The sequence below is a fragment of the Rhineura floridana genome, chromosome 3, assembly GCF_030035675.1.
Source record: "Rhineura floridana isolate rRhiFlo1 chromosome 3, rRhiFlo1.hap2, whole genome shotgun sequence".
Classification (NCBI taxonomy): Eukaryota; Metazoa; Chordata; class Lepidosauria; order Squamata; family Rhineuridae; genus Rhineura; species Rhineura floridana.
In genome coordinates this window covers 97,371,649-97,398,121 of record NC_084482.1, presented here as the reverse complement: position 1 = coordinate 97,398,121, position 26,473 = coordinate 97,371,649, and the positions used below count along the sequence as shown (strand labels likewise).

At 42.6% G+C, this 26,473-nt stretch overlaps 1 protein-coding gene across 7 annotated transcripts in view; it reads left to right on the top strand.

Moving 5' to 3' along the window:
* The window catches only part of ARHGAP26 (Rho GTPase activating protein 26), a 421,406-nt gene that overhangs the window by 207,382 nt on the left and 187,551 nt on the right, over positions 1–26,473 (top strand). For all 7 annotated transcript variants that reach the window (XM_061616981.1, XM_061616982.1, XM_061616980.1 and 4 more), the window contains exons 13-14: positions 18,894–18,959; positions 19,774–19,848. In XM_061616981.1, coding sequence (XP_061472965.1) covers positions 18,894–18,959; positions 19,774–19,848 — 141 coding nt within the window. The remainder of the gene's footprint in view (positions 1–18,893; positions 18,960–19,773; positions 19,849–26,473) is intronic.

Here is a 26,473-nt window from a genome sequence, read left to right as displayed (position 1 = left end):
CCAAGTAGGAGCGGAGCCACTGCCAGGCAGTACCCCCAACTCCCAACTCCATGAGTCTTCCCAGAAGGATACCATGGTCGATGGTATCAAAAGCAGCTGAGAGATCAAGGAGAATCAATAGGGTCACACTCCCCCTGTCCCTCTCCCGACAAAGGTCATCATACAGGGCGACCAAGGCTGTTTCGGTACCAAAACCGGGCCTAAAACCGGATTGAAATGGATCAAGATAATCAGTGTCATCCAAGAGCCCCTGGAGCTGGCCGGCAACCACCCGCTCCAGCACCTTGCCCAGGAACGGAACATTCGCCACAGGTCTATAGTTGTTCAAATTGTCTGGGTCCAAGGAGGCTTTCTTCAGGAGTGGTCTCACTACTGCCTCTTTTAGGCAGTCAGGGACCACTCCCTCTCTCAAAGAGGCATTTATCACCTCCTTGGCCCAGCCGGCGGTTCCGGTCCTGCCAGCTTTCACCAGCCAAGAGGGGCAAGGGTCCATCACAGACATGGTCGCCCGCACCATTCCAAGGATCTTGTCAACATCCTCAAGCTGCACAGACTGAAATTCATCCAAGAAATAAGGACAAGACTGTGCTCTGGATGCTTCATTAGGTCCAACTGCTATAATAGTGGAGTCTAAGTCCCGGCGAATGCAAGCGATCTTATCTTGGAAGTGCCCAGCGAACTCGTCACAGCGGGCTACAGAGGAATCTATAGTGTCCCGAGGGCCAGAGTGTAAAAGCCCTTGTACTATTTTAAAAAGCTCTGTTGGGCGGGAAAGTGATGACTTAATGGTGGCAGCAAAATAGTTCTTTTTTGCTGCCCTCACCGCTACTATGTATCGCTTAGAACAGGCACTTACCAAGGCATAATTGCATTCATCGGGGGTTCGCCTCCATCTGCACTCAAGCCTCCTCCTCTCTTGCTTCATCGCTCTCAGCTCCAAGGTATACCATGGAGCTGTATGAGCTCTACATAGGAGGGGGCACATGGGAGCGATCGTGTCAACCGCCCGGGTCATCTCTGTATTCCACAGTTCGACCAGGGCCTCGACAGGAGCACCAGTCTTCTCAGTCGGAAAATCCCCCAGAGCCCTTTGGAAACCTTCCGGATCCATTAATCTCCGGGGGCAGACCATTTTAATAGGTCCCCCACCCTTGCAGAGGGAAAGGGACGCTGTGAGCTTAAACTTCAGCAGGGCGATGATCTGTCCATGACAACGGAATAGATGAAAAACCGCCAACCTCCAGATCACCATCCCCATGTCCAGTGGCGAAGATCAAATCAAGGGTATGTCCCGACACATGCGTCGGGCCAGTAACAAATTGAGACAGCCCCATGGTTGTCATGGAGGCCATGAAGTCCTGAGCTGCCCCAGATAAAGCAGTCTCGGCATGGACGTTGAAGTCCCCCAGTACCAATAGTCTAGGGGACCGCAACAATACCTCCAAGACTACTTCTGTCAGCTCAGTTAGGGAATTTGTTGAGCAGCAGGGCGGGCGGTACACCAACAAAATTCCCAGTCTGTCTCTCTGGTCCAGCACAAGGTGGAGACACTCCAAGCCAGTCGTCACCTGTACAGGGTGCCTGGTGAGTGAGAAAGAACTCCTATAGACCACAGCAACCCCACCTCCCCGTCCTTCGGTTCTACCATGATGCTGAACCGTATACCCAGGTGGGCAGAGCTGGGAAAGAGCAACTCCTCCCTGATCTCCCACCCAGGTCTCGGTTATACACACCAGGTCGGCATCCTCCTCCACAATTAAATCATGAACAAGGGAGATCTTATGATGTACCGACCTGGCGTTCAACAACAGCACATGGAGATCCGAAGGCCGACTGATAGAACAACCAGCAATCCCGGGGATGTGAGGAGAACCGGAACAAGTCACAGACACTATTTGTCTGGGGCGAGTTCCCCTTACCTGACACGTTCTTTTCACAACACCATACCTCCCATTACCCGTCACTACGCTAATTGGGGCCCCCAAAAGTCTCCCCGGTTGATGTATAATACTCTCTCCCAGGCACATATTAAATAAAAAAGAAATCACATATACATACACACCTGGTTTCATTCTCACCACATAAGACACTTTTACACCAGTACGCACGACAATTCACAAAGACACACATACACACACTTCATCAATCACCCAATACAATAAACATTCACACACTACAACCAAACAAAATTAACTACAAACTTCCAAATAAAAACTATCATATACCACAATAACAATCATTTATATGCTACCTATATCACCATCACCATCATCATCATCATCATCTATCTATTTATTTATTTAATTAATTTGTATTCCTCCCTGCCGAAGCCGAGGGCGGCAAACAAGGCACTAAAAACACTTTAAAACATCATAAAAACAAATCTTAAAATACATTAAGACAAAACAGCGTTAAAAACATTTAAAAAACTTTTTAAAAAAGGGTTAAAAACATTATTAAAAAACATATTAAGCAATACAGACACAGACTGGGATAGCTCTCAACTTAAAAGGCTTGTTGAAAAAGAAAAGTCTTCAAAAGGCGCCGAAAAGATAGCAGATATGGTGCTATCATGAAGGTTTGGCTTAGCTGTCATGGATTACAATTATTAATAGACAAATTCATCCAACTTTTAAGCTATCCAAGGGCAAAACTACATGTTCCAGATTGATCTTTGATTACTTTTCTTCCTGAAATGCAGGTACAGGGGGCTTACCGTTTGGTCAGAGCAATGACTGGAAGAGGTGGGGCAGGGAGTATTCAACAGCTAAATTTTTACCCTTCTCCCTATGAAGATTTCTCTCTCAACCCCCCCCCACTGCTTTTTGCTCTGTCACTGCACTGTTTTTTTTGCCCCTCCTGTTGTAGTTGCATTTCAGTTATTTATTTATTTTTAAACAGTTGGGAGATCAATTGTGCATCTCCCACATAATGTAATTTGACCCTAAGGGTGCAGATAGACATGGTTGATGGGGTTTTGATCACACTGCCTCAGGATGCAGCAAGTGTGTTGTCAAATTGCTTCCCCCATACGTAGGGCTGTGCCTCAGCAGTAGAGCACATACTGTGCATGTGGAAGGCACCAGGGTCAATCCCTGGCATCTCCAGGTAGTACCTGAGACATCTCTTGTCTGAAATTATGGAGAGTCACTGCTAATCAGTGTTGACAATACTGAGCTAGAAGGACTGGTCTGATTCTGTATAAGGCAGCTTTCTATGTTCTAGAATGTATCTTTTACATTAAGCTAGCTGCCATCACCACATCTTGTGGCAGTGAATTCTGTAAGTTAATCAAGCACCAGTATTCTAGTATTACTAAATCATTATGAAGGACAAGAAATTCTCCATCCATTTTTACAAACCTCAATCATGTAGACTTGATATTTGTATTCTCCCCCTACTCCCTGTGGTTCATTTTTCTTAGATACAAACTGAAAAACAGTTATTATGTAATACATCAGATGACAAAAACAGAAATGAAGAAAAACATAACTTAATACAGATGACAACATTAATAGTACCAAATCTACTACTACTCAGTAAAATATGTATTCACTAATAGGCAAAAAACCTTGCGGTTTAAGAATGTACCTATAGCCCACAGATATTTCCATCAAACTCTAAAAAGCAGGGAAATTGAGCAGCTACAGTGACTGCACCAGGGGAGCAGGAGACCTGACCTTCTTTCTGAGATATTGGACTGCCCTACAAATTTGTCAAAATGCAAACACAATTTGGGTTGGTCTTTCATAGTCCAATCCACTTGCTGTGTAGCTTGGAAGAATTTGGTAACATGTGCCTCTGAGCATATGGTGAGTGGTGGCAACACCTGCCATCTCCAAAGATGGAGAATTACATTTGTGTATGTTAATTGGTGTTCTTACGTTGCTTCTTTTCTGTGTTTCTACAGAGAATCTAACAATTTTATTTCTCTCATTCATCTTAGAAATCTGTGTCAAATTTATTTTTATTAATTTCAAAGCGTTTTTACTGGTCAATGTCATATGATGGTGAAGACAGCCTTTTGTGTTTCAAACTGCAGATTATGTTCTATTTCTACTTTGGGCGCATTAACAGTTGAATCTGAAACTGCAGTTTGATGTAAAATCAGACTGATTACAATATGTTGCTCCTTCAGCAATGACTCTAGCTGTTGGAAAAAACAAACTTGGCCTGCCCAAGACGCATGTTTTCAGCCTGCTATGCTTAAACGGCTCCACTTAAGGAAAGGTCAATTAAAAATATAAGCACATCTAGAAATTTCCTATAATATATTTTACCTCCCACTGTTTTATCTTGTGCAAACTGAGACATTCCTCATGTCCACTGGAAACTATTCTGCAGAATAGTCAGTGCCATTATTCCATAATTGTTCTGGGAACTTTTTTTTAGTGTTGCAAGGTGTGCTGTACTTCACATATTCACAGAAACAAGCAAAAGAAAAATTATTTCCTATAGGAAACTTCACTAAAATTGCAAAGTAAATCAAACATATTTATAGTGATCAGCTGAACTATATCACCTGTTTTAATATTGTTGCTTCCTCCCTGCGAAAACAAGCACAGCACATGTCTTGTTTCTGTTATTTGGGCTGATTGCAGGTGTTGCCACCACTCACCATATGTTCAGAGGCACATGTTATGAAATTCTTCCAAGCTACACAGGAAGGGGATTGGACTGTGAAAGACCAACCCAAATTGTGTTTGCATTTTGACCAATTTGTAGGGCAGTACAATATCTCGGTGCTGATGAAAGCTTATTTTATTTATTTATTTATTATTTGGTTTATATCCTGCCCTTCCTCCCAGCTGGAACCCAGGGCAGCAAACAAAAGCACTAAAAACACCTTAAAACAGCATAAAAACAGACATTAAAATACATTAAAACAAAACAACTTTAAAGACATTTTTTTAAAAAGCTTTGAAGACTTTTTTTTTAAAAAAAGGTTAAAAAAGATAATTGCTTAAAAAAAAGGTTTAAATGCATATTAAAAAGCAATTCCAACACAGAAGCACTGTGATAAAAGACTTGTTGAAAGAGGAAGGTCTTCAATAGGTGCCAAAAAGATAATATTTAAGGGGAGGGAATTCCACTGCAGCCACACTAAAGGTCCATTTCCTGTGTTGTGCAGAACCTACCTTCTGATAAGATGGTATCTGCAGGAGGCCCCCACCTGCAGAGCACAGTGATCGACTGGGTATGTAAGGAATACGACGGTCTTTCAGGTATCCTGGTCCAAAGCTGTATAGGGCTTTGTACACCAAAACTAGAACCAGTGCAATTCTTTCAGCAGCAGGGTGCCATGTTGGCGATACCCTGCCCCAGTAAGCAGTTTTGGCACCACATTTTGCACCAGCTGCAGCTTCCAGACTAACCTCAAGGGCAGCCCAACATAGAGCGCATTACAGTAATCCAACCTGGAGGTTACCAGTGTGTGGACAACAGTGGTCAGGCTATCCAGGTCCAGAAATTGCCTGCAGGTGTCATACCAGCCGAAGCTAGTAAAAGGCACTCCTAGTCACTGAGGTCACATGGGCCTGTAGTGACAAAGATGGATCCAGGAGCAGCCCCAGACTACAAACCTGCTCTTTCAGAGGGAGTACCATCCCATCCAAAGCAGGCAACTGACAAATTATCCGAACTCGGGAACCACCAACTCACAGTGCCTCCGTCTTGCTAGGATTCAGACTCAGTTTATTAGCCCTCATCCAGCCCACCACAGTCCAGGCAGCAGTCTAAGGGCTGCACAGCCTCTCCCGATTCAGATGTTACAGAGAAATAGAGCTGGTTATCATCAGCGTACTCCTGACACCTTGCCCTAAATCTCCTGATGACTGCTGCCAAGTGCTTCATATAGATGTTAAACAGCATGGAGACAAGATGGTAGCTTGCGGCACCCCACAGCACAACTGACAGGTTGTTAAAGAGGAAAGCACAAAAGCAGGACTACAGCTGAATGTGAAGAAGACTGAAGTAATGACAACAGAAGATTTTTGTAACTTTACAGTTGGCAATGAGGATATTGAACTTGTCAAGAATTATCAATACCTTGGCACAGTCCTTAACCAAAATGGAGGCAATAGTAAAGAAATCAGAAGAAGGCTAGGATTGGGGAGGGCAACTATGAGAGAACTAGAAAAGGTCCTCAAATACAAAGATGTATCACTGAACACCAAAGTTAGAATCATTCAGACCATGGTATTCCCAATCTGTGTATGGATGTGAACGTTGGACAGTGAAAAAAGCCGATAAGAGAAGAATCAACTCATTTGAAATGTGGTATTGGAGGAGAACATTGCACGTACCATGGACTGCAAAAAAGACAAATAATTGGGTCATAGGACAAATTAAACTAGAACTGTCACTAGAAGCTAGAATGATGAAACTGAGGTTATCATACTTTGCACATATAATGAGAAGACATGATTCACTAGAAAAGACAATAATGCTGGGCAAAACAGAAGGCAGTAGAAAAAGAGGAAGATCAAACAAGAGATGGATTGATTCCATAAAGGAAGCCACAGACCTGAACTTAGAAGATCTGAACAGGGTGGTTTTTAACAGATGCTATTGGAGTCACTGATTCATAGAGTTGTCATAAGTCGTAATCGACTGGAAGGCATATAACAACAATAAACAATATCTCAGATAGGAAGTTGGGTCTCCTGCTCCCCTGGTGCATTCACTATAGCTGCTAGCTACCCAATTTCCCTGTTTTTTTAAAGCTTATTAGAAATATCTGTTGGCTATTGGTACTTTCTCAAACCACAAGGGTTTTTGCATATTAGTGAATTTCTCTGCTTTTTAATCTGGGAGGTAAGAAATGGGATCCTTTGCAAGTTTGCTGAGAATGGATTCATCATTTGCATGGTTATTGAGTTCAGTGGGATTTACTCCCGTGCGATCATGCTTAGGATATGTAAAACTGACCATGGGAGAGGAGGAGGGGAGGGGGAGGGGGAGGAGGGGGAACGAGGGGATTGGAAGGGGAGGGGGGAGAGGAAGGGAGGGGTGAAGGAAGGGAGAGGGAAGGGGCAAAAGGGAGGGGATAGGAGGGAGGAGGAGGGGAGGGCAAGTTTGATCATTTGCATGCTTTTTGAGTTCAGTGGGATTTACTCCTGTGCAATCATTTTATTTATTTATTTATTTAAAATATTTCTGTCCTGCCCTTCTACCCTATAATAGGGCAGGGCGGCTTACAAAAATAAAATCAAACATGTACATAATAAAATTGTAAACAGTAAAATCACAAAAACATTAAAATAAATTAAAATACATAAAATACAATTAAAATATAATCATGCTTAGGATATGTGAAACTCACCTGGGGGAGGGGCAGGGAGGGGAGGAGGGGGGCAGAAAGGAGGGGTAGGAGGGAGGGGGATGGGAAGAGATTGGGTAGGTGGGCACTGGGCAGAGGGGAAGCCCCTTTCCTTTCCAAAAGGAAAACATTGTAAACAGTATCGTTTTTCATTGTTTCCCCCACCTTTTTCTACAGCAGGCACATGTAGCCTCCTACCCAAATTTAAACCAAAGTTCTCCCTGGCCACATCCACACCAGACCTTTATTTTACTTTAGACAGTCATGGCTTCTCCCAAAGAATCCCGGGAAGTGTAGTTAGTGAAGGGTGCTGAGAGTTGCTAGGAGACGCCCTGTTCCCCTCACAGACCTTCAATCAGAGTGACTGACTGTTAAACCACTCTGGCCACTGGAGCTCTGTCGGAGAATAGGAGTCTCCTCTCAGCACTTTTAAACTGCAGAAGATGAAGGTCAGAGTATGGGGCAAGGTCAGTAATTACAGGTACTCTGTGAAGATGGCTGATTTTTAATTGATTTCAGCAAATTATGAAAACTCTGACAGAAAAAAGTCCAAAATGGGTCTGATGTTTCTCTTTTTTCACACTTTGAACTCTCAATTCTCTCTGACTGTTTTGTGTATTGCCATGAAAATTTAGAGGGTTGTTAACATTTCTGAGTTCAGGACTATTAGTTTTGTAAGGTTTTGTTTTGAAATGAGGTTATGGGAAGCATCAGAATGACATGGGGGGTATTTTCGATTTAATATTGTGGAATGTGAAAAATCCATGCTTACTATAGTGCGTACCCACTCTAGTGGCTGTATAGTTCCGTCTTAAAAACTGAAGTCAAATAACAGTGCTAAAAAATCCCCATGTAAAATATTTTTTAAAAATATTCCTTTTATAGAAAGTTCATTCATTTTCTTGATCATTTTAATTGCCCCTTTCTGTACGTTTTCCACTTCTGTGATATCATTTTTTCAGACTGGACTATCAGAAACAGACATAGTATTCCAAAATCCCCATCTTTACCTTTTGACAATATGATACTTTACATTTTATCTTCCTGTCCTAAAAATACCTAATAATGATGTTGTGTGTTTCATTGCTGCAATAGCATCAGCATTTTTGATGAGTTTTGCACTGTGATTTTTTATCTGTAGTTCAGAATTCCTTGTATTTAAAAAATGGAAAGCTAAGAATTTTATAATTCTGTGTCATGTTCTGTAGTTGTAGAATAAATACAATTGCCTTCTCACTTATATGATTGTAAGTTATTTTTTGTAAGCTGGATTGCAAAAAGGTCTAATAAAATGTTAAGATATCAAAAAGATGTGATATTTCATTGCAGTGGCAGGAAGAACTTTTCAGCTGTGGTCCAAATTTATAGTTTCTCAAGGTGGCATCATGTTTTCTGGCCTTAGTTCTCTCCTGGCTCAGACAAAGTCTTGGAAAGGAAGAAAGCATTGCCCAAGAAGCCATCATTGACTACTCCAGGACCTGTTAGGCTTTGCCCGTCCTCTCAGACTCACAGGGCACCCCCCTGCAGTTCTCACCCCCTGTTGTGCTCTAGGATCCAGTGGCTACAGAATTGGGCGATAGCCCTCTTGAGAAATAGACAGCTCTTCATAGGCAGTGGGGTAACAGCAGGTCCAGACGAGCTGGCCTTTGTAAGGTGTGAGCATGATGCTGAGACAACAGCTCTCCTAGGGTGGCTTCCATCCAGCACTTGCTACTGCGATCTGTCCAGGGTCCTGACAGACCATACTTTGCCTTGCCTGTTGTGATTCTGCATATCTTGACTTGACTCTGTTATTTTAGACTTGCCCTTGCCCTTTTGGCTGTGACTCTGCTCTTCCGGATGCGCCTCAGGATTCAAGCAGAGCTTATTTTTTCATAGGTCTCAGAATTTTGTTTGCCAAATGCTTGTCTCCCCAGTGCATCCCAGTGCAAGGGATAGGTATCAAGTAGATTTGAGATGAACTTTGCTGTTTTCACTGGAAATAACATCGGAGAGTAGGAAGAAGGAAACCTTTTTGGTGCCATTTAAGGAGTCTTCCATGGGAATAAAGATATTTAGAGTGAAGGAGTCTACAGTGGAGGTCCACTGTGCAGTGGGAAAAATTCAGTTTCCTGAGATTACAGCTCTCTCTCTCAAATCAGATATTTTCGGGGTATGAAAACTGCAAGAATGTTGCCAGGTGAATTTGTTCTTAAGTATGTTGACCACATGAGCAGAAAAATCTTAAGGAATTTCCTGAATCTTGGTGGAAGAGTTACTGCTGAAAATAAGGAAGCCAAAAAGCATATTTTTAGAAATAGTTATATTAAAATGCATTTACCTTCTGAAGTACATGCCATTTTGATCTCTCTTGTTAGTTTCTGGCTGTTCATTTTGGATTTGCTCCATTTGTAATAGAGATGTTGTCCCTATCCCCCACTCCTGCCTCCTTGAGCTTCTGTAGAGTGCCTTCACCCTGGCATCTATAGGTGATGCCTTGGTTGTTTTAACAGTGTTCTGATTCAGTTATGGGGAACCTTTGGCCCTTCAGATCTTCTTAAACTCCATATCCCATCAGCCTCAGGCAGCGTGGCCAACAATATCTAGAGGGTCAGAGATTATCCACCCCTGTTCTAATTCCATTTCAGGCTGTTTTAAGGGTCTTCTCCTAAATGGATTTTGGAGTGGACTCAAGAAATCTAGTGCCAGAGTCACCCCCTCTCCCAAATGGATCTCACCACATCACTGGTATTCAGTTTGCTCAGGTGTGTGTGTTTGGTGCAAAACATTCCTGAAAAGTGTAGGTTTACACCACAATTTGAAGCTGAAGTGAGGTTGTTTATTCAGGATTACAGCCAGGCATTTATTACCTTCTAAAGTAATTCAGATTTTATCTTGAAGCCTGCTGTGTATCAGACATTCATACTGTAGTGGTTAGCTGAAGAATCTATTCAGGTGTGCAGCAGGAGAGAGCCCTTGAGGCTGGAGTTTCTTTTTTCAGGCAGCCATGGTGGTTTACGTTTGTTCATTTCTTAATTTAATTTATGATGGACATTTATAACAGCCCTTAATTACCCTGGAACTTTAAAATTTTTAATTTTGTTGCAAAAATATGAACAAATATGTACAACAAAATACAGCATACACAATAACAAAAATACAAAAAGCCCCTAAATATCTTAAATAACAATTAATTTATTGGGGGAAACAGAACAACCAAATTTAGTTGTAGTAATAATGAAAAGAAAAAACTGCCTAGGCTACTATGTCATATACTAATTATATAAGTGAAAGTAATACATAAGATTGCCCAGATGGTTGATGTCCGACCTGCCGTAGATGGGGTTACACTCCCTCTAAAGGAGCAGGTCCGTAGTTTGGGGGTCTTATTAGATCCGCTCCTGTCACTAGAGGCTCAGGTAGCCTCAGTTGCACGGAATGCGTTCTACCAGCTTCGGCTGGTAGCCCAACTACGACCCTATCTGGACAGGGAGCACCTCGCCTCAGTCATCCATGCTATGGTAACCTCTAGATTGGACTACTGTAATGCACTCTACGTAGGGTTACCTCTGAAGACAGTTCGGAAACTTCAGCTAGTGAAGAATGCTGCGGCCAGCGTTCTTACTCGGACGAAAAAGTTTGACCATATAACACCTATTCTGGCCCAACTGCACTGGCTACCAATATGTTTCCGGGCCAGATTCAAAGTGTTGGTTCTTACCTATAAAGCCCTAAACGGCATTGGACCGCAATACCTGCTGGAACGCCTCTCCCGCTATGTACCTACTCGTTCACTGCGCTCGACGTCGAAGGCCCTTCTCCGGGTCCCAACTCATAGGGAGGCCCGGAGAACAGCAACTAGATCTAGGGCTTTCTCAGTGGTGGGCCCCGAACTATGGAATGCCCTCCCAGACAAGATACGCCGGGCGCCTTCTTTGTTATCTTTTAGGCGCCAGGTAAAAACCTACCTCTGCGCCCAGGCATTTTAAACTTAATTCTGAATTTAATCTTAAATTTAATTGTAATTGCAGTTTTTATTTTACTTTTATTTTTATCCTGTTTTTATAGTGTTTTTATAATTGTATAGTATAATCCACACTTGCTCATATTTTAAATGTAATTTTATCTTGTTGTACACCGCCCTGAGAGCTTATTGCTATAGGGCGGTTTAGAAGTGTAATTAAATAAATAAATAAAATAAATAAATGTTGTCTTGATAGTTTGTATTCCAACTGTTTAACTATAGTTTATTGCAAATTTCCCTGCATAGGTTCCCACTTTCCTCCTCTCCCATATAGCAAATGTCTACTTGTGTTTATCTGGGATATAACACGTTTTATCTTTTATGAAACATAGTTATGGGGCTTTGTGATAATTATTTTTGAGCCCATTTTTAGTATATGACTACTTAATACCAATGTCAAAAATGGGTCTGAAAGAATCAGCCTCTGGGAATCTGGTTTCCTGAAGTGTGAATTCCAGAATAATCTCTACACTTGATATTTCATCACACAGTTATTCAACACGATACAGGCGGGGCCCGCTTATACGGTGGGTTCCGTTCCGGACCCCCGCCATAAAGCAGAAATCGCCATAAAGTGGAACCCCATTCACTATAATGGGCTGCGTCGCACGAAAATGGCGTGAAAATGATGCAAAACGGCGCAAAAGAGCAAAAAATACCTTTAAAATTGAAAATGAAAGCCGCCGCATCAGCGGAACGCCTTAAAGCGGAACGTTGTAAAGCGGGGCCCTACTGTACTCTAGCAGAAAAGTCTGAACTGACTTGAATATCATTAGATTTCAAGTGGTGTGAGATTATATGAAAATTCTGTTGAATACATAAATGAATAATCTAACAGCCATTTCCCACAAGATTTTTTTGTACTCGGGAGCTTTCCTGGCTGTGAATACAAAAATATAAAAATAGTTTGTGGTATTATCATTTCCATTCCCCCTTAAGAGAGATGCATGCATGTGCCTGGCTGTCATACAAATGTACCTTAAGGGGAAACAACAATGATGATACATATAAGGACTGTATACCTATAAGGCATAGTTTGCAATTCACATGTCTGTTCATGTTGTATAAGAAGTCTTGTAGGAAATGGCCCTATGATATGTGGCTATAGTTAGTAATAAGCTCCATTTCTCCTGCTGTCTGCTGTTCCTCTGGGAGAGGGGTAGGGAATGTGTGGTCCTTCAGATGTTGTTGGACTATAACTCCCATCATTTCTAACTGTTGGTCAAGCGGCTTGAGGCTGATAGGAGTTGACGTTCACCAGTTTAAGGTGCTCCTCTCAAGGTCGCTTTGAACATTTTAAATACAATCTGTAACGTTATATATACAAATGTCTCTGCAGTTAAACTTTTGTTCATCTGTATTCAGTAAGTATTTGCTCCATTGCAAAAGCCACAACTTTTTGTCGTTTCTTTAATACATTTATAAATGTAGGAAATAGTTTTCTTTGACATATAGTTAACTGTAGGTAATGTCTGATTTAAAGTTGATCTAGTCATATATTGCTGCAGATATTTATTTACTGGAAACATTTTTATACTGCCCTTCATCCTTTTTAGGGATCTAATTTGAAGAAGTGTGCCAAATTGGTGGCCATCACTGCCTCTTGTGGGAGTGAATTTCGTAGTTTAACTATGTGCTGTGTGGTACTTTGTCTGTCCTGAATCTTCCAACCATCAGCTTAATTGGATGTCCATGAGTTCTAGTATTAAGGCAGAGGGAGAAAAAGTTCTCTCTGTCCACTTTCTCCATGCCATGCATAATTTTATATGCTTCTGTCGTGTCACCTCTTACTCGCCTTTTCTCTAAATCAAAAAGCCCAAATGCTGCAACCTTTCCTTGTAGGAGAGGTGCTCCATTCTTTTGATTATTTTGGTTGCCCTTTTCTGAACCTTTTCCACCTCTGCCATATCCTTCTAAGGTAAGGTGACCAGAACTGTACAAAGTATTCCAAAGTTTGCACCATAGATTTGTATAACAACATTATATTGACAGTTTTAATTTCAATTCCTTTTCTAGTGTTCCTTAGCATGAAATTCACCTTTTTCATAGTTGCCACACTCTAGCTCATCTTCATTGAGCTATCCACTATGACCCCAAAATCCCAATCCTGGTCAGTTACTGTTCAGACCCCATGAGTGTATATGTGATTTTTTTTTTTGCCCCAACATGCCTCAGTTTACACTGATCTACATTGAATTGCATTTGCCTGCCCAATGCCATTCACTCAGAGGTCCTTTTGGAGCTCTACGCAATCCACTTTTCTTTTAGCCACCCTGAACTTGACCACCTCACTCTAGATTGTTTATGAACAAGTGAAAAAGCACAGGTCCCATTGGGCGAACTATCCATTTATTTTCACTCTATGCTTCCTGTTCCTTAACCAGTTTCTGATTCACAAGAGGGCTTCTCTTATTCCATGACTGCTAAGCTCACTCAGGAGTCTTTGATGAAGTACCTTATTGAAAGCTTTTGGAAAGTACAAGTACACTATGTCCACTGGATCACTTCTGTCTATGTGCTCCTGTGTGGAAGTGTAACAGCTTATCAAACAATAACAAAACAGTGACCAGTGGCATAGCTTTGCCACTCCAAAATTGTGACTTTTCTGTCATTATCAGGGTCCTGGGGAGGTAGGGAATATCACCTTAGGACAGAGGATGGCAAACACTTGATCTATGTCATCCCTGTTCAGCCGTGCCCCAGTACAGGCTTGGGTACCCACAACAGTGCTATTATTCAGTGTCAGGTCAGTCCACAATAAAATAGCTCTTGTCTGTGACTGAGGTGGCTGGCACTTCATGCATCATAGCAAGCCAAGAGGCTCTGACCGTACCCAGCTTTGCCCCCTGGGTATTCGGTGCAGTACAAATCCAGATTGAAAGGTCTGATGTGTGGCAGTTTTCCATAGAAGTTCCATCATTTTCACCAGGAAATCAATCAATCTGGGAACTGGATGTGAGGATTTGAGGTTGCAGAGAGGCAACAGGGATCTTTCTGTTGTACTGTCCACCCTGACTGAATTGGCAGAGGTGATTTCTGGTGTGGATTTGAAGAGCCCTGAAACATGAGAGCCAGGATGGCAAAGTGGTTAGAGTGTCTGACTATGACCTGGGAGACCAGGGTTCACATCCACACTTGGCCATGACGCTCACTGGGTGACTTGGGCTAGTCTCTGCCTCTCAGCCTAACCTACCTCATAGGGTTGTTGTGAGGATAAAATGGAGAGGGGGAGAACTATATACACCACTTCAAGCTCCTTGGAGGAAAGGTGGGATATAAATGCAATAATAAACAAATAAATAAGTCTTGGGGGACTTTGTTGTTGGAAGTACATCAGCGGGGATCATTCAGTTTGTAACTTAAAGTTTATTCTGTTAGTATTAAAGCCAACTAGCTAAGAGGGGGATGGATAGAAGTGTTACTTAGCATTCAGGCAGAGGGGCATAATCTTCAGTGAGGTAGCATGTGCTCTGATTTGCTGTGTCATTCTGAGAGAGTTTTTCTCTGTATGTTTGGTTACATTTCTCCCTGTTATGTACAAGGCCTAACCTAAAAAACAAAATTTCCCTGTTCCTTTTCCCTCAAAGCATACACTTTTTTTTGTTCAGTTTGCTCTGTAAAGTGTTATTAGGGCTTTTCTCTCCATCTGCGTTATTTAACTGACTTTGCCAACATTCAGTGTCCATGCTAATTACACTTTGTCTAGACCAGCTCAGAACTTCATGGCCTCTCAGAATTCTGAAATCATTTCAGCCGAGTATAACCTTGGTTTTATTTATTTATTTATTTATTTATTTATTTATTTATTTATTTATTATATTTATATACCGCCCCATAGCCGACAGTTGTGTGGTCTTGTTATTGCAAGGTTTGGCTGAGCATCTCACGTGAACCAGCTCAGTAATGAAAATTGCAGGATTCTAAATGTGTGCTTTTTTTCCTGGCTGTTCATTTACTCACAAAAACATGGTAAGATACAATACCAGTTTGGGATTTGTGCACAATTGGTTTCTAGCTTTCAAAGTGAGGTGGGGTAAATACTGGACAGCTCCCAATCATTTCTCTTTGTTTTCATAATGTGCACTGGAGTAGCCAGTGTGGTGCCCTCCGGATGAGATTGGGCTACAACTGCTTTTTCAGTTCTGGCCAGCATGGCCAGCTGATAGGGACGATGGGAGTTGTAGTCCAACAATATCTGGAGGGCTGACCCTGATGTACACCCTCTGGCAAAGCCTTCCAATGAATAAAAGTTGGGATTTCTATGCTGCTGTGGGTAGCCTTTGCTCACATGATCTTCATTCCAGCAGACTGACTAATATGATGGTCTTTGACCATCTGAGCCATAGACTATTACTGAGGGCCACAATGTTTTTTCCAGCCTCTACATGCACGCACGCTCTGAATATCTTCAGTAAATCCTGGATCCCTTTATTTCTTCTATGATTTCTTTTTCTTATTCTACTGTTTTACAATTGTAATCATATAGTCTATCCATTATTGCCTGGATGTTAAGTATATCCTATAGTGTAGGGGTGGGGACTCCTTCCCATCACCCTCAGATTTCCCACTTCTGCTCTAGTCTGTTCTCTTAGTGTTTTTTTCCCCAGAATTCAAACTTCAATTATCTTTAATCTTTTCTTTGTGACATATATTTTACATTCATATATAGGTAGGTTTCCTACTGAATTATATCTATAAAATTCACTAATAGGCAAAAAACCTTGCGGTTTAAGAATGTACCTATAGCCCACAGCTATTTCTATCGAACTTTAAAAAGCAGGGAAATTGGGCAGCTCTAGTGAATGCACCAGGGGAGCAGGAGACCTGACCTCCTCTCTGAGGTATTGTACTGCCCTACAAAATTGTCAAAATGCAAACACCATTTGGGTTGGTCTTTCACAGTCCAATCCACTTCCTGTGTAGCTTGGAAGAATTTGGTAACATGGGTCTGAGCATATGATGAATGGTGGTAACACCCGCCATCTCCAAAGATAATTATATTTTTCTATGTTTGTTGGTGTTCTTCTTACTTTGCTTCTTTCCTGTGTTACTACTGTTTCTACAGAGAATCTAAACTAGAAAAGTTTATTTTCCTCATTATTCATCCCAGAAATCTGTGTCAAATTTATTTTTATTAATTTCAAAGCCTTTTTATTGGTCAGTGTCATATGATGGTGAAGACAGCCTTTTGTGTTTCAAATTGGAGGTTAAGTTCTATTTCTATTTTGGGTGCATTAACAGTGGAATCTGAAACTGTAGTTTGATGTAAAACCAGACTGATTCCAATATGTTGCTCCTTCAGCAATGACTCTAGCTGCTGGGAAAAAGAGGATGCTGCTATGTTTAAACCACTTCATTTAAGGCAAGGTGGGCACGGTCAATTAAAAATGTAGAGCACACCTAGCATTTTGCTAGAATATATTTCACCTCCCACTGTTTTATCTTGTGCAAATTGAGACACTCATGAGGCCCACTGGAGACTATTCTGCGGAAGTCAGTGCCATTATTATGTTTGGAGTTTTTCTAGTGTAAATTTTGCAAAGTGTTGCTGTACTTCACATATTCACAGAAATAGAAAAAAAGAAAATGATTTCCTATAGGAAACTTCACTAAAATTGCAAAGGAAATCAGACATATTCAAAGTGACCATATTTGAGCGTTTGTCATTTATAAACCTGTTTAAGGATTTATACCACCAGCATCAACCCAAACACAAGAAGCCTCTATTTTTCTCCCATGAGTGGGAAAGCAATGATCCCTCCACCCGTTGCCGCCCTGGGCTCCTTCTGGGAGGAATGGTGGGATATAAATTTAATAAATTAAAGAAATAAATGCTGCTGCTACAGTCAATTTAAAAGTTATTTTCGAAAAATAAAACACAAAACCAAGAGACTGAACAACACTGGACTACACTTCAGGGTTGTCATACACAACTCCCTCTCAACCCCCCCATATCTGTACAGCCACACTAGGCTACTTTGCAGGGCTGCTGTAACTTGTGCATATATCCACCCCTCCCCACTGCTGCACTATGCATATACTAATGAGTGTGTGTGTGTGTGTGTGAGTGAGTGAGTAAGAGAGAGAGAGAGAGAGAGATTTAAGAACCAAGAGCTAAATTCAGGATTAAAGTGTTACAAAGAGTCTCATACAATCTCAAAATAACTACAACAATGTTATGAGCACAGGTAAACAGTGCACACACTGCAAACAAAAAGTATTTGAGCTTTTGTAATTTATAAACCCATTTAAGGATAGGGGGGGGTGGCAGGGCGACTGAGCCAGCGGAAAGAGCAGGCTGCGGGAGACAGCGGGGGTGGGAACACATACACACATCACCCTCACTCACCTCCATTCTGCTGCTGCCTTCTCCGTCATCCTTGCCCTCTGGCTTTCTCCCTCCATCGGCCATTTTTTTCTCTCTCTCTCGTGCTTCCTCACACAGAGCACGAGGGAAGAGCAAGCTCAGAAGGCCAGTGTGAGTCACATGTCTGTTGCCCACCAATCACAGGAGCAGACTTCCCCTGCTTCCTCCAAGTAACTGGAAGGGGAGGGGGGAGGGGGAGTGAAACGAAAGAACTCCTGCTTTCTACTGCGCCTGCGTGATGTTATAACCCACAGTAATACATTTTTAATCTATTAATTAAAAACAAACCATGCTGTTTTTTTACTTTAAACCTACTGAAGATGAAAGTCTGTGTTTGGGACAAGCTCAGGGATTTGATTAGAGATATCTTACAGTCATCTCTGATTTTTAATGAATTTCAACAGATTATGAGAATTTCTCAAGAAAAAAGTCCAAACGGCTTCTTATTTTTCTCTCTCCCGTTTTTCACTTTAACCTGTGGATTCTCCGTGGGGGGGGGGGGTTGTGTATCACCAAGAAAACTTTCAGAGTTGTAGAGCAAGCGATTCTGAATCCAACAGTATAACACTTGTAAGTTTTTGTTTTGAATTGGGACTATACAAAGCACCAGAAAGGGGGTGGGGGGGTATTTTCATTTAACATGGTAGAACGCGAAAAATCCCTACTGACTAAAGTATACAGCCACTCTTGTGGCTGTATAATTCATGAAAGCTTTCTCATGGTTTTTTTTTAAAAAAATCTGTTAATCCAGACTTACCCTTCAAGGGAAACTAGAAACTCTTCCTTGAAGCACAGCTCTTCTGTTAATTTGTGGATGGCATGCATAGAGAGATTTTGGAGACAGGAAAATTTTGGAGACAGGAAAATGTGGTTTTCTTTCAGTCAAAGAGACTGATACTGGACTTCCAGATAGCCTGTGTACTAGGGTGTCTCAAGACTAATAAAGATGTCATCTTGTTTTTAATTGACTGGGTGAACACTTGCTTATGGAAAGGGAATGGTTTATCTTCAAATACCAAAAAATTATGAATAGAACTCTTTCAGAGGAATTATTTTGGTTGCCTACGTATCTGTTACACATGCTTCTCATTTGAACACCAAAACTACCTTCAGGGGAAAAAGCAACTCACCACCAGGTTGTGTATAAATCAATTTCTATTTTATCACCTTGTACGTTCCTGATTGTTGTTCTTTCTTTTCAGCCGCCCAGCTGGATAATATGGGGTTCAACATTGTCAAGAAATGCATCCATGCTGTTGCAACAAGAGGTAATGTAGACCAACCAATATTTTTCTTTCTAGGATGAAGTCCTGTGTCTGACTGTCCCCAGATATAAGCCTCTCTTGCACTTATATATGGATCTTGTCTTCCTGAAATTTCTCTCCATCCTCAGCTTTCTCAGTTTAGTCAGTCACCTATTTTACATATACATTTTTGTGGTTGCTTGCTTCTTGCTAGGTTCCAGAACCTATCTTAGTACATAGTCTTGTTAAGTTTTCTGATCAGCTGTTCCCAGATTTGTATGTATCAATCTTCTGTGGCTTTTTAAAGGAGCTGTTGAGCTGTAGTTTAGATAATGTATCTATAAGATTGTACATGCATATTTGATACTGAGGCAGTGCCCCAGATTCTCTGATGTGTTTAACAAAGGTTGTTTAAACAGCATTGGTCTGGATTTAAAAATATGCTAAATAAGGATATGTAAAATTCTGCTTCTCTGAATTTTCATTATCCAGCTATGTAACCAAACTTGTATTTTAAAGGTTTAGCTGTATTGCTGTGGGTGCATAAGATTGGTCCCCATCCCTGTTAGATTTTAACTTGATGGGACTTGTCCCATCCTTCACATTCCCCTATTACTGACTGATATGAGGAGATACTAACCTCTACTTGAATCTCTGTGTTGGTCAATAACTTGTAACCTAGACATCAAAACAGAAAGACCATAAACACTACTTGAAAGTGTGTACAAACTATTATGGCAGTCTAATTAGTGTTACTCTTCATGATACTTTGTTTTTAAAGAGATATTAATTTTCCCAACCATATTCCAGAATTAAATAAAACATTTTCCCCCCTTAGGGATCAATGAACAAGGACTCTATAGAATAGTTGGTGTCAACTCAAGAGTACAAAAACTATTGAGTATCTTAATGGGTAAGTACATTGTGAAGAAAGCAGCTCGCTGTTTTTTCTTTGATACCAAGTGTGGTGATAGATGCATTTGACAAGGAACTGAGACTCTCCTGTGAGGACAAAATTAATTTGTCTTTTGTGAACATCGTGCAAAACCTTCACTGGAGTAGAATGTTCAGGCATAGAAATCATGTACATGAAACAGAACCTTTAACATGTAAATGAATGATTAATGTTTCTGCTTAATAATAAATTTGTAAATCTGCCTACCTTGCCAAATCAAACCTTCAGCTTCATTTTAATCTTTACCCCTGAATGAGCACTATGCATGTCTTTAGGCTTTCAGCTTTTGGGTTTAGTCTTTCCTTCCCCATATTCCCTTTCTCTTCTTGTGCTTAACTATGTTTGTGTTGTCTATCTGGATGCATATATGAATCAATATCCACCCCTTCTCTCTGAAGCCTTACCAAAATCTAGTAATAGTTATTGTTTTGTTATGATTGTATGGTTGGAACTCAGAGCAGATTTTAGCTTCTAATTCAACAACTCTAATCTACATTACAAGTAAAGACAAGTCCCGTTTAGGGGTTTCATACATCTGTATCTATATGTTACACTTACACTCTTCAAGTATTTAACTAGTCACATAATGTGGGGTAGTGGGGATGAATGCACTAGCTTTGCCACTGCCTCCTTGGAAATGGAAGGCAACAGTATGAAACAGGACACCTTCTTTATTGTGGAAGCTCCCCACATGTTTCAGAACACTGAGAAATAATTGTTGCTAGGTACCTTTGGGTCTGTGCCTGTTCCTCTAACTCCCTGGAAATTTCTGGGGGAGAAGGGGGATATAAATTAATTAAATAAATAAATAAAATGTGATGTACTGAGGACACAGAAAGGATATGGTTCTTTCTCAGAAGCCTTGCTAATTCTGTTGGTTAAGACAGGCATGGCAGCACTGGGGTTTGTGTGAGAAACACTGTTTTGAGATTACAAACTACGCCTACAGCACATCTAGCAGAGAGATATGCTGGAATACCTTTAAATTGTTGTTGGTGTACTTGTCATTCGTTCTGTGTTGCATTGTTCCCTGTATAATCCTCCTAGGGATAAATTCTCGAAAGAGGTTGTTGAGAGAGTTTCTTTTTTGAATAGTAGGGAGAGAATCTGTTACATTATTGGTGGATAGTTTTATTTTCTTAAATTCATATCTTTCTTCCACCGTGGAATCCAAAGCACCATACATGTGGTTCCCAGGTGGTCACCCATCCAAGTACCGACCAGGCTTGATGATGATGATGGACTGCCTTCAAGTCGATTCTGACTTATGGTGACCCTCTGAATAGGGTTTTCCTGGTAAGCGGTATTCAGAGGTGGTTTACCATTGCCTTCCTCTGAGGCTGAGAGGCAGTGACTGGCCCAAGGTCACCCAGTGGACTTCATGGCTGTGTGAGGATTTGAACCCTGGTCTCCCAGGTCGCAGTCCAACACCTTAACCACTACACCACATTGGCACACTGAAATAAGACTAGGCTTACTTCAGCCATATTTCTTTGTTTGCCTTAATAGCCCAACGGATCAGACAAAATTGTATCCTATAAAATGGGGTTCAGTGTACTAGGTATTAGCTAGTATTTCTCAGCTTAATTATGTCTGTATATTTGTGCTGACCAATTTTTTAAAAAAAATTGATTAAGTGACTGTTTTCAGTAAATCTGCCTGTGGGGGTCCAGAAAATAACAGCTTTGCAAAGGATGTCTTAAAGAGAGGGGACTTTTGATGGGGATGAAGTATGTTTGATTTTATGGTGGTTTTATTCTTTTATTCTTATGTTTTCTGTATGGCTTGTTTTTACAGACATCACTTAGAAATGCAAATGTTTAAGCAGTATATAAATAGCTTAATTGCATAAATTCACTTACAGGCAAAAAACCTTGTGGTTTAAGAATGTACATATAGCCCACAGATATTTCTATCAAACTTTAAAAAGCAGGGAAATCCTCTTTCAGGGGAGCAGGAGACCTGACCTCCTCTCTGAGATGTTGTACCGCCCTACAAATTGGTCAAAATGCAAACACCATTTGGGTTGGTCTTGCACAGTCCAATCCACTTTCTGTGTAGCTTGGAACAATTTGGTAACATGACTATTAAACCAGTCTGGCCACTGGAGGTCTGTCAGGGGAATAAATGGAAATTCTTACCGTGAATTTCTCTTCCCAGGGGTTCCTGGAGGGCATTCAGATTCTCAGGATGGCACCTCCACCTGGCATGAAAGGCAGGGTCCTATCTTCTAATTGGAAGGAGCCATCCCATCCTCCAGACCGACTGGTAGAGCAAGGACGGCCCCTTGACCCTCAGTGGAAAAACGCTGTGTGTCCAAACTCATTAAAAGAAAAAAACGCCATGGAACTAGGCAGAGAAAAATGACAGAACATTAGTAAAAAGATAGATTAGATAATGCCATGAAATCCCCAGGGAGGCCCTAACTACCTCCCCCACATGTGGGGTACTGTCAGAAGCCACTATGAACTAGCATGTGTAGAATAATGGCACCAAAATGAAGAGGTGAGGGAATGCCCTCCAGGAACCCCTGGGAAGAGATTCATGGTAAGAATTTCCATTTATTCCCCAGTGGCTCATGGAGGGCATTCAGATTCTCAGGATGTACCAGAGCCCAATGACCTGGGCGGGATTCCGGGTACCAACAAGTCATGCATGAACTACCCTTTGCAACACCCTCCTCCCGAAGGCTGCATCCGCCGAAGCCCAGGAATCGATTTTATAGTGTTTGGAGAATGTATGCAGTGAGGCCCATGTGGCTGCTCTACAGATGTCCTCAATTGAGAAACTCCCCGTAAAAGCAGTGGATGTGGAAGCCCCCGTCAATGAATGGGTTGTGAGTCCCCCCGGTGGCGATTTCCCCAGAGTCTGGTAGGCCTGAACAGTTGCCTCCTTGAGCCACTTGGAGATGGAAGCAGATGAAACCTTCCTTCCCCTGGTAACCCCATCAGAGGAAATAAACAGAGCCTCTGTTTTCCTGAACCCAGAAGTCCTATCTAAGTAAAAACGGAGGGCTCTGCGCACATCCAGAGAATGCTAGGCCCTTTTCTTGCAAGAAGTGGGATTAGGACAGAATGATGGGAGAACCACCTCCTGCGCTCTATGAAAAACGGAGTTAACCTTAGGAATAAAAGATGGATCTGGCCTCAGGACAACATTGTCCTGATGAAAAATATATAGCTGTGGATCGGACAACAGGGCTCCCAGTTCTGAGACCCTGCGCGCTGATGCGATAGCCACTAGAAAAACTGTCTTGAGTGTAAGGAATTTCTCCTCGCATGTAGCCAGTGGCTCAAAAGGGTGCCCCATCAAGGCAGAGAGTACCCAGTTCAAGTTCCATGTAGGAAACCTATGACTCACTGGAGGATTCCTCTGCCCCACACATCTGAGGAAATGTCGACACAAGGGATGTGTGGATAAGGGAGGATCCCTGTTGCAACCCAAGATACTGCTAATGGCAGCTGCTTGCCGGTTCAAAGTATTGGAGCCCTTTGTCCAACCCTGCCTGTAAGAAACCCAGTATGTCCACCACTTTCCTAGAGGCTGGGTCCCTTGCATTTGCTCTACACCACTCCACAAACTTTTTCCATGTGGAGCCATAGGGTTTATATGTGGAAGGCCAGAAGAGTATCTAGAACCATCCCCGAAAGCCCCAACTCCTCTAGCCAACTCCGCTCAGCCTTCACTCAGTCAAGCGAAAGAGCTTGACGTGGATGAAGAACTGGTCCCTGCCTCAGCAGGTCTAGTCTGATAGGAAGATGCCATGGTTCCTGAAAAGACAGGTGGAGAAGCTCCAGAAACCAGGGTCTCCTTGGCCAATATGGTGCTATTAAGATCACCTCGGCCTGCAACTTTTGGATGCGTCTTACAGTCTGTAACAGTAGAGGAGAGGGAGGAAAAACATAAAGTAACTCCCTTGGCCAAACTGTTGTCAGAGCATCCCATTCCTGCGCCTTCGGATGCTGAAAACGTGAGAAGAACTTCGCGAGTTGGAAGTTCTGGTATGTTGCAAAAAGTTCCACTTGTGGGACCCCGAAACGTCTGATGATCTGGCGGAATACTTGGGGGTGAAGTTGCCACTCTGCCTCCAGGAGCAATGTCCTGCTCAGCCAATCTGCTCTCACGTTTTGTATTCCAGGTACATGTTCTGCCTTCAGTGACCTGAGGTGAGACTCTACCCATTGGAACAGATGGCAAGCTTCCTTTGCCAGGGCCCCCAACTTCATTCCTCCTTGATGATTGATGTATGCCTTTGTTGCCACATTGTCAGTCCGCACCAGGACATGACCCCTATGAAGCGTGGAGCAAACTTCAATAGCGCCAGTCTCACTGTTCAGAGCTCCAGCCAGTTGATGCTCTGGTCCAGTTCCCTGGCCTTCCACACATCCTGTGCCACGTGTGACTCCAGGTGTGCCTCCCAGCTGTAAAAGCTGGCATCTGTTGTGAGTACCTTCCTTACCGGCGTCTCCAGGCTCACTCCTCACCTCTGAGGAGACTGCCACCACCTCATTTCTTGGCCCAGAGACACTTGCATCCTGCGGGATCAAGCAGTTTGGTCCTGGAAGGGTATGAGTGTTTGCAGCAGGGGTCGAGAATGAAAACAGGCCCAGCTCACTAGGTCCTAGCAGAATACCAGCATCCCCTGCAGTTTTGCCAGTTCCATCAGCTCTACCGCCCTGGACAACGTCACCTTTAGTGTGAGCTCGTGGATCTTGGCCATCTGCTCCTGAGTGAGCCTCATGTGGTTTTGGACTGAGTCTATTTGCACCCCCAGATGGATAATGTTCTGCATGCGCTCCAGGGCGCTCTTTTTGAAGTTCACCACAAAGCCGTGGCTGGTAAGGCAGGACAGAGTGGTCTGAACATCCCTCCTGCACTGGTCCCTCAGTGGGGCCCGGATAAGAATATTGTCGACATACAGGTAAACCTGCACCTCCAGGGTTCTCAGATGAGCCATCAGTGCCACTAGGACCTTGGTGAAAACCCTGGGGGCGGAAGTCAGCCCAAATGGAAGAGCCCTGTATTGGTACTGCTTGTTGGCATAACAGAAATGAAAGAATTTTCTGTGCTTCTGTCATATTGGAACATTGAGGTATGCCTCTGACAGGTCTGTGGACGCCATCCAATCACCTTGGTTGATGGCATCTGAGATGGATTTCAAGGTTTCCATTTTGAATTTCTTGTAGGACATTCTCTGGTTGAGCCATTTGAGGTCTAAAATAGCACTTGTCTATCCATTCTTTTTCAAGACAAGAAAGAAAATTGAGTAGACTCCCCTGTTCCTTTCCCGAGCTGGTACTGGTTCCACTATGCTGATGTCCAGTAGATGTTGTATGGCCATGAGGAAGGCCCTGTGTTTGTCTGACTTGTTCGACTTCCGGGTTCCGATGAATTTCTCTCTGGGGCACCTTGAAAATACCAAGGAGTACCCTGAGGAAACTGTTGCCTGGACCCAGCAATCGGACATTGTCGCGATCCAGACTGTCTTAAAGTCGAGCAGGCGTCCCCCTATGGTTCCCTGGGGTGCCAATGACTTGGCGTCAGGATGACTGTCCCTTCTTCGCTCCCTTGTGGAAGTTGGATTGGGAGGGATGAGGAGGTGGATGAGATCTTGACTGGTTGGGACTTGCGTATCTATCTTGTCTCCCCCACTGGGCCTTATATCCTGATGATGTGCTTTGATGATGGAAAGGCTTTGAGCTCCGAAAGGACTGAATCTGTTTAGACTTACGTTCATCCTTCTTTGCTCCTGGCAGTGCCCTCTGCTTGTCCCTAGTTTCAACAAGGACCTTTTCCAGTGATTCCCCCAAATGCTTGTTCCCTGAAGGGACAGTTGGCCAGATAACCCTGGGATCCTGGGTCCACATCCCAATGACGGAGCCACAGGTTACGTCTCACCACTTTGCTGGAGGCCATTACCCTGGCATTAAACATCATAGCGTCCTGTGTGGCTTAGAAAGCAGCTGCCAGAGAAATCTTCTTCAGACCATCTTTGATGCTCTTGGGAACATCCTCTCTGCTGGCCAGCTCGTGCGCCCACATCATGTTTTATCTGGTGAACACTGATGCAGCTGCTGAGGCTCTGAAAGTGGCGCCTTAGAACATAAGAACATAAGAAGAGCCTGCTGGATCAGGCCAGTGGCCCATCTAGTCCAGCATCCTGTTCTCACAGTGGCCAACCAGGTGCCTGGGGGAAGCCCGCAAGCAGGACCTGAGTGCAAGAACACTGTCCCGTCCTGAGGCTTCCGGCAACTGGTTTTCAGAAGCATGCTGCCTCTGACTAGGGTGGCAGAGCACAGCCATCACAGCTAGTAGCCATTGATAGCCCTGTCCTCCATGAATTTGTCTAATCTTCTTTTAAAGCCATCCAAGCTGGTGGCCATTACTGCATCTTGTGGGAGCAAATTCCATAGTTTAACTATGCACTGAGTAAAGAAGTACTTCCTTTTGTCTGTCCTGAATCTTCCAACATTCAGCTTCTTTGAATGTCCCCGAGTTCTTGTATTATGAGAGAGGGAGAAGAACTTTTCTCTATCCACTTTCTCAATGCCATGCATAATTTTATACACTTCTATCATGTCTC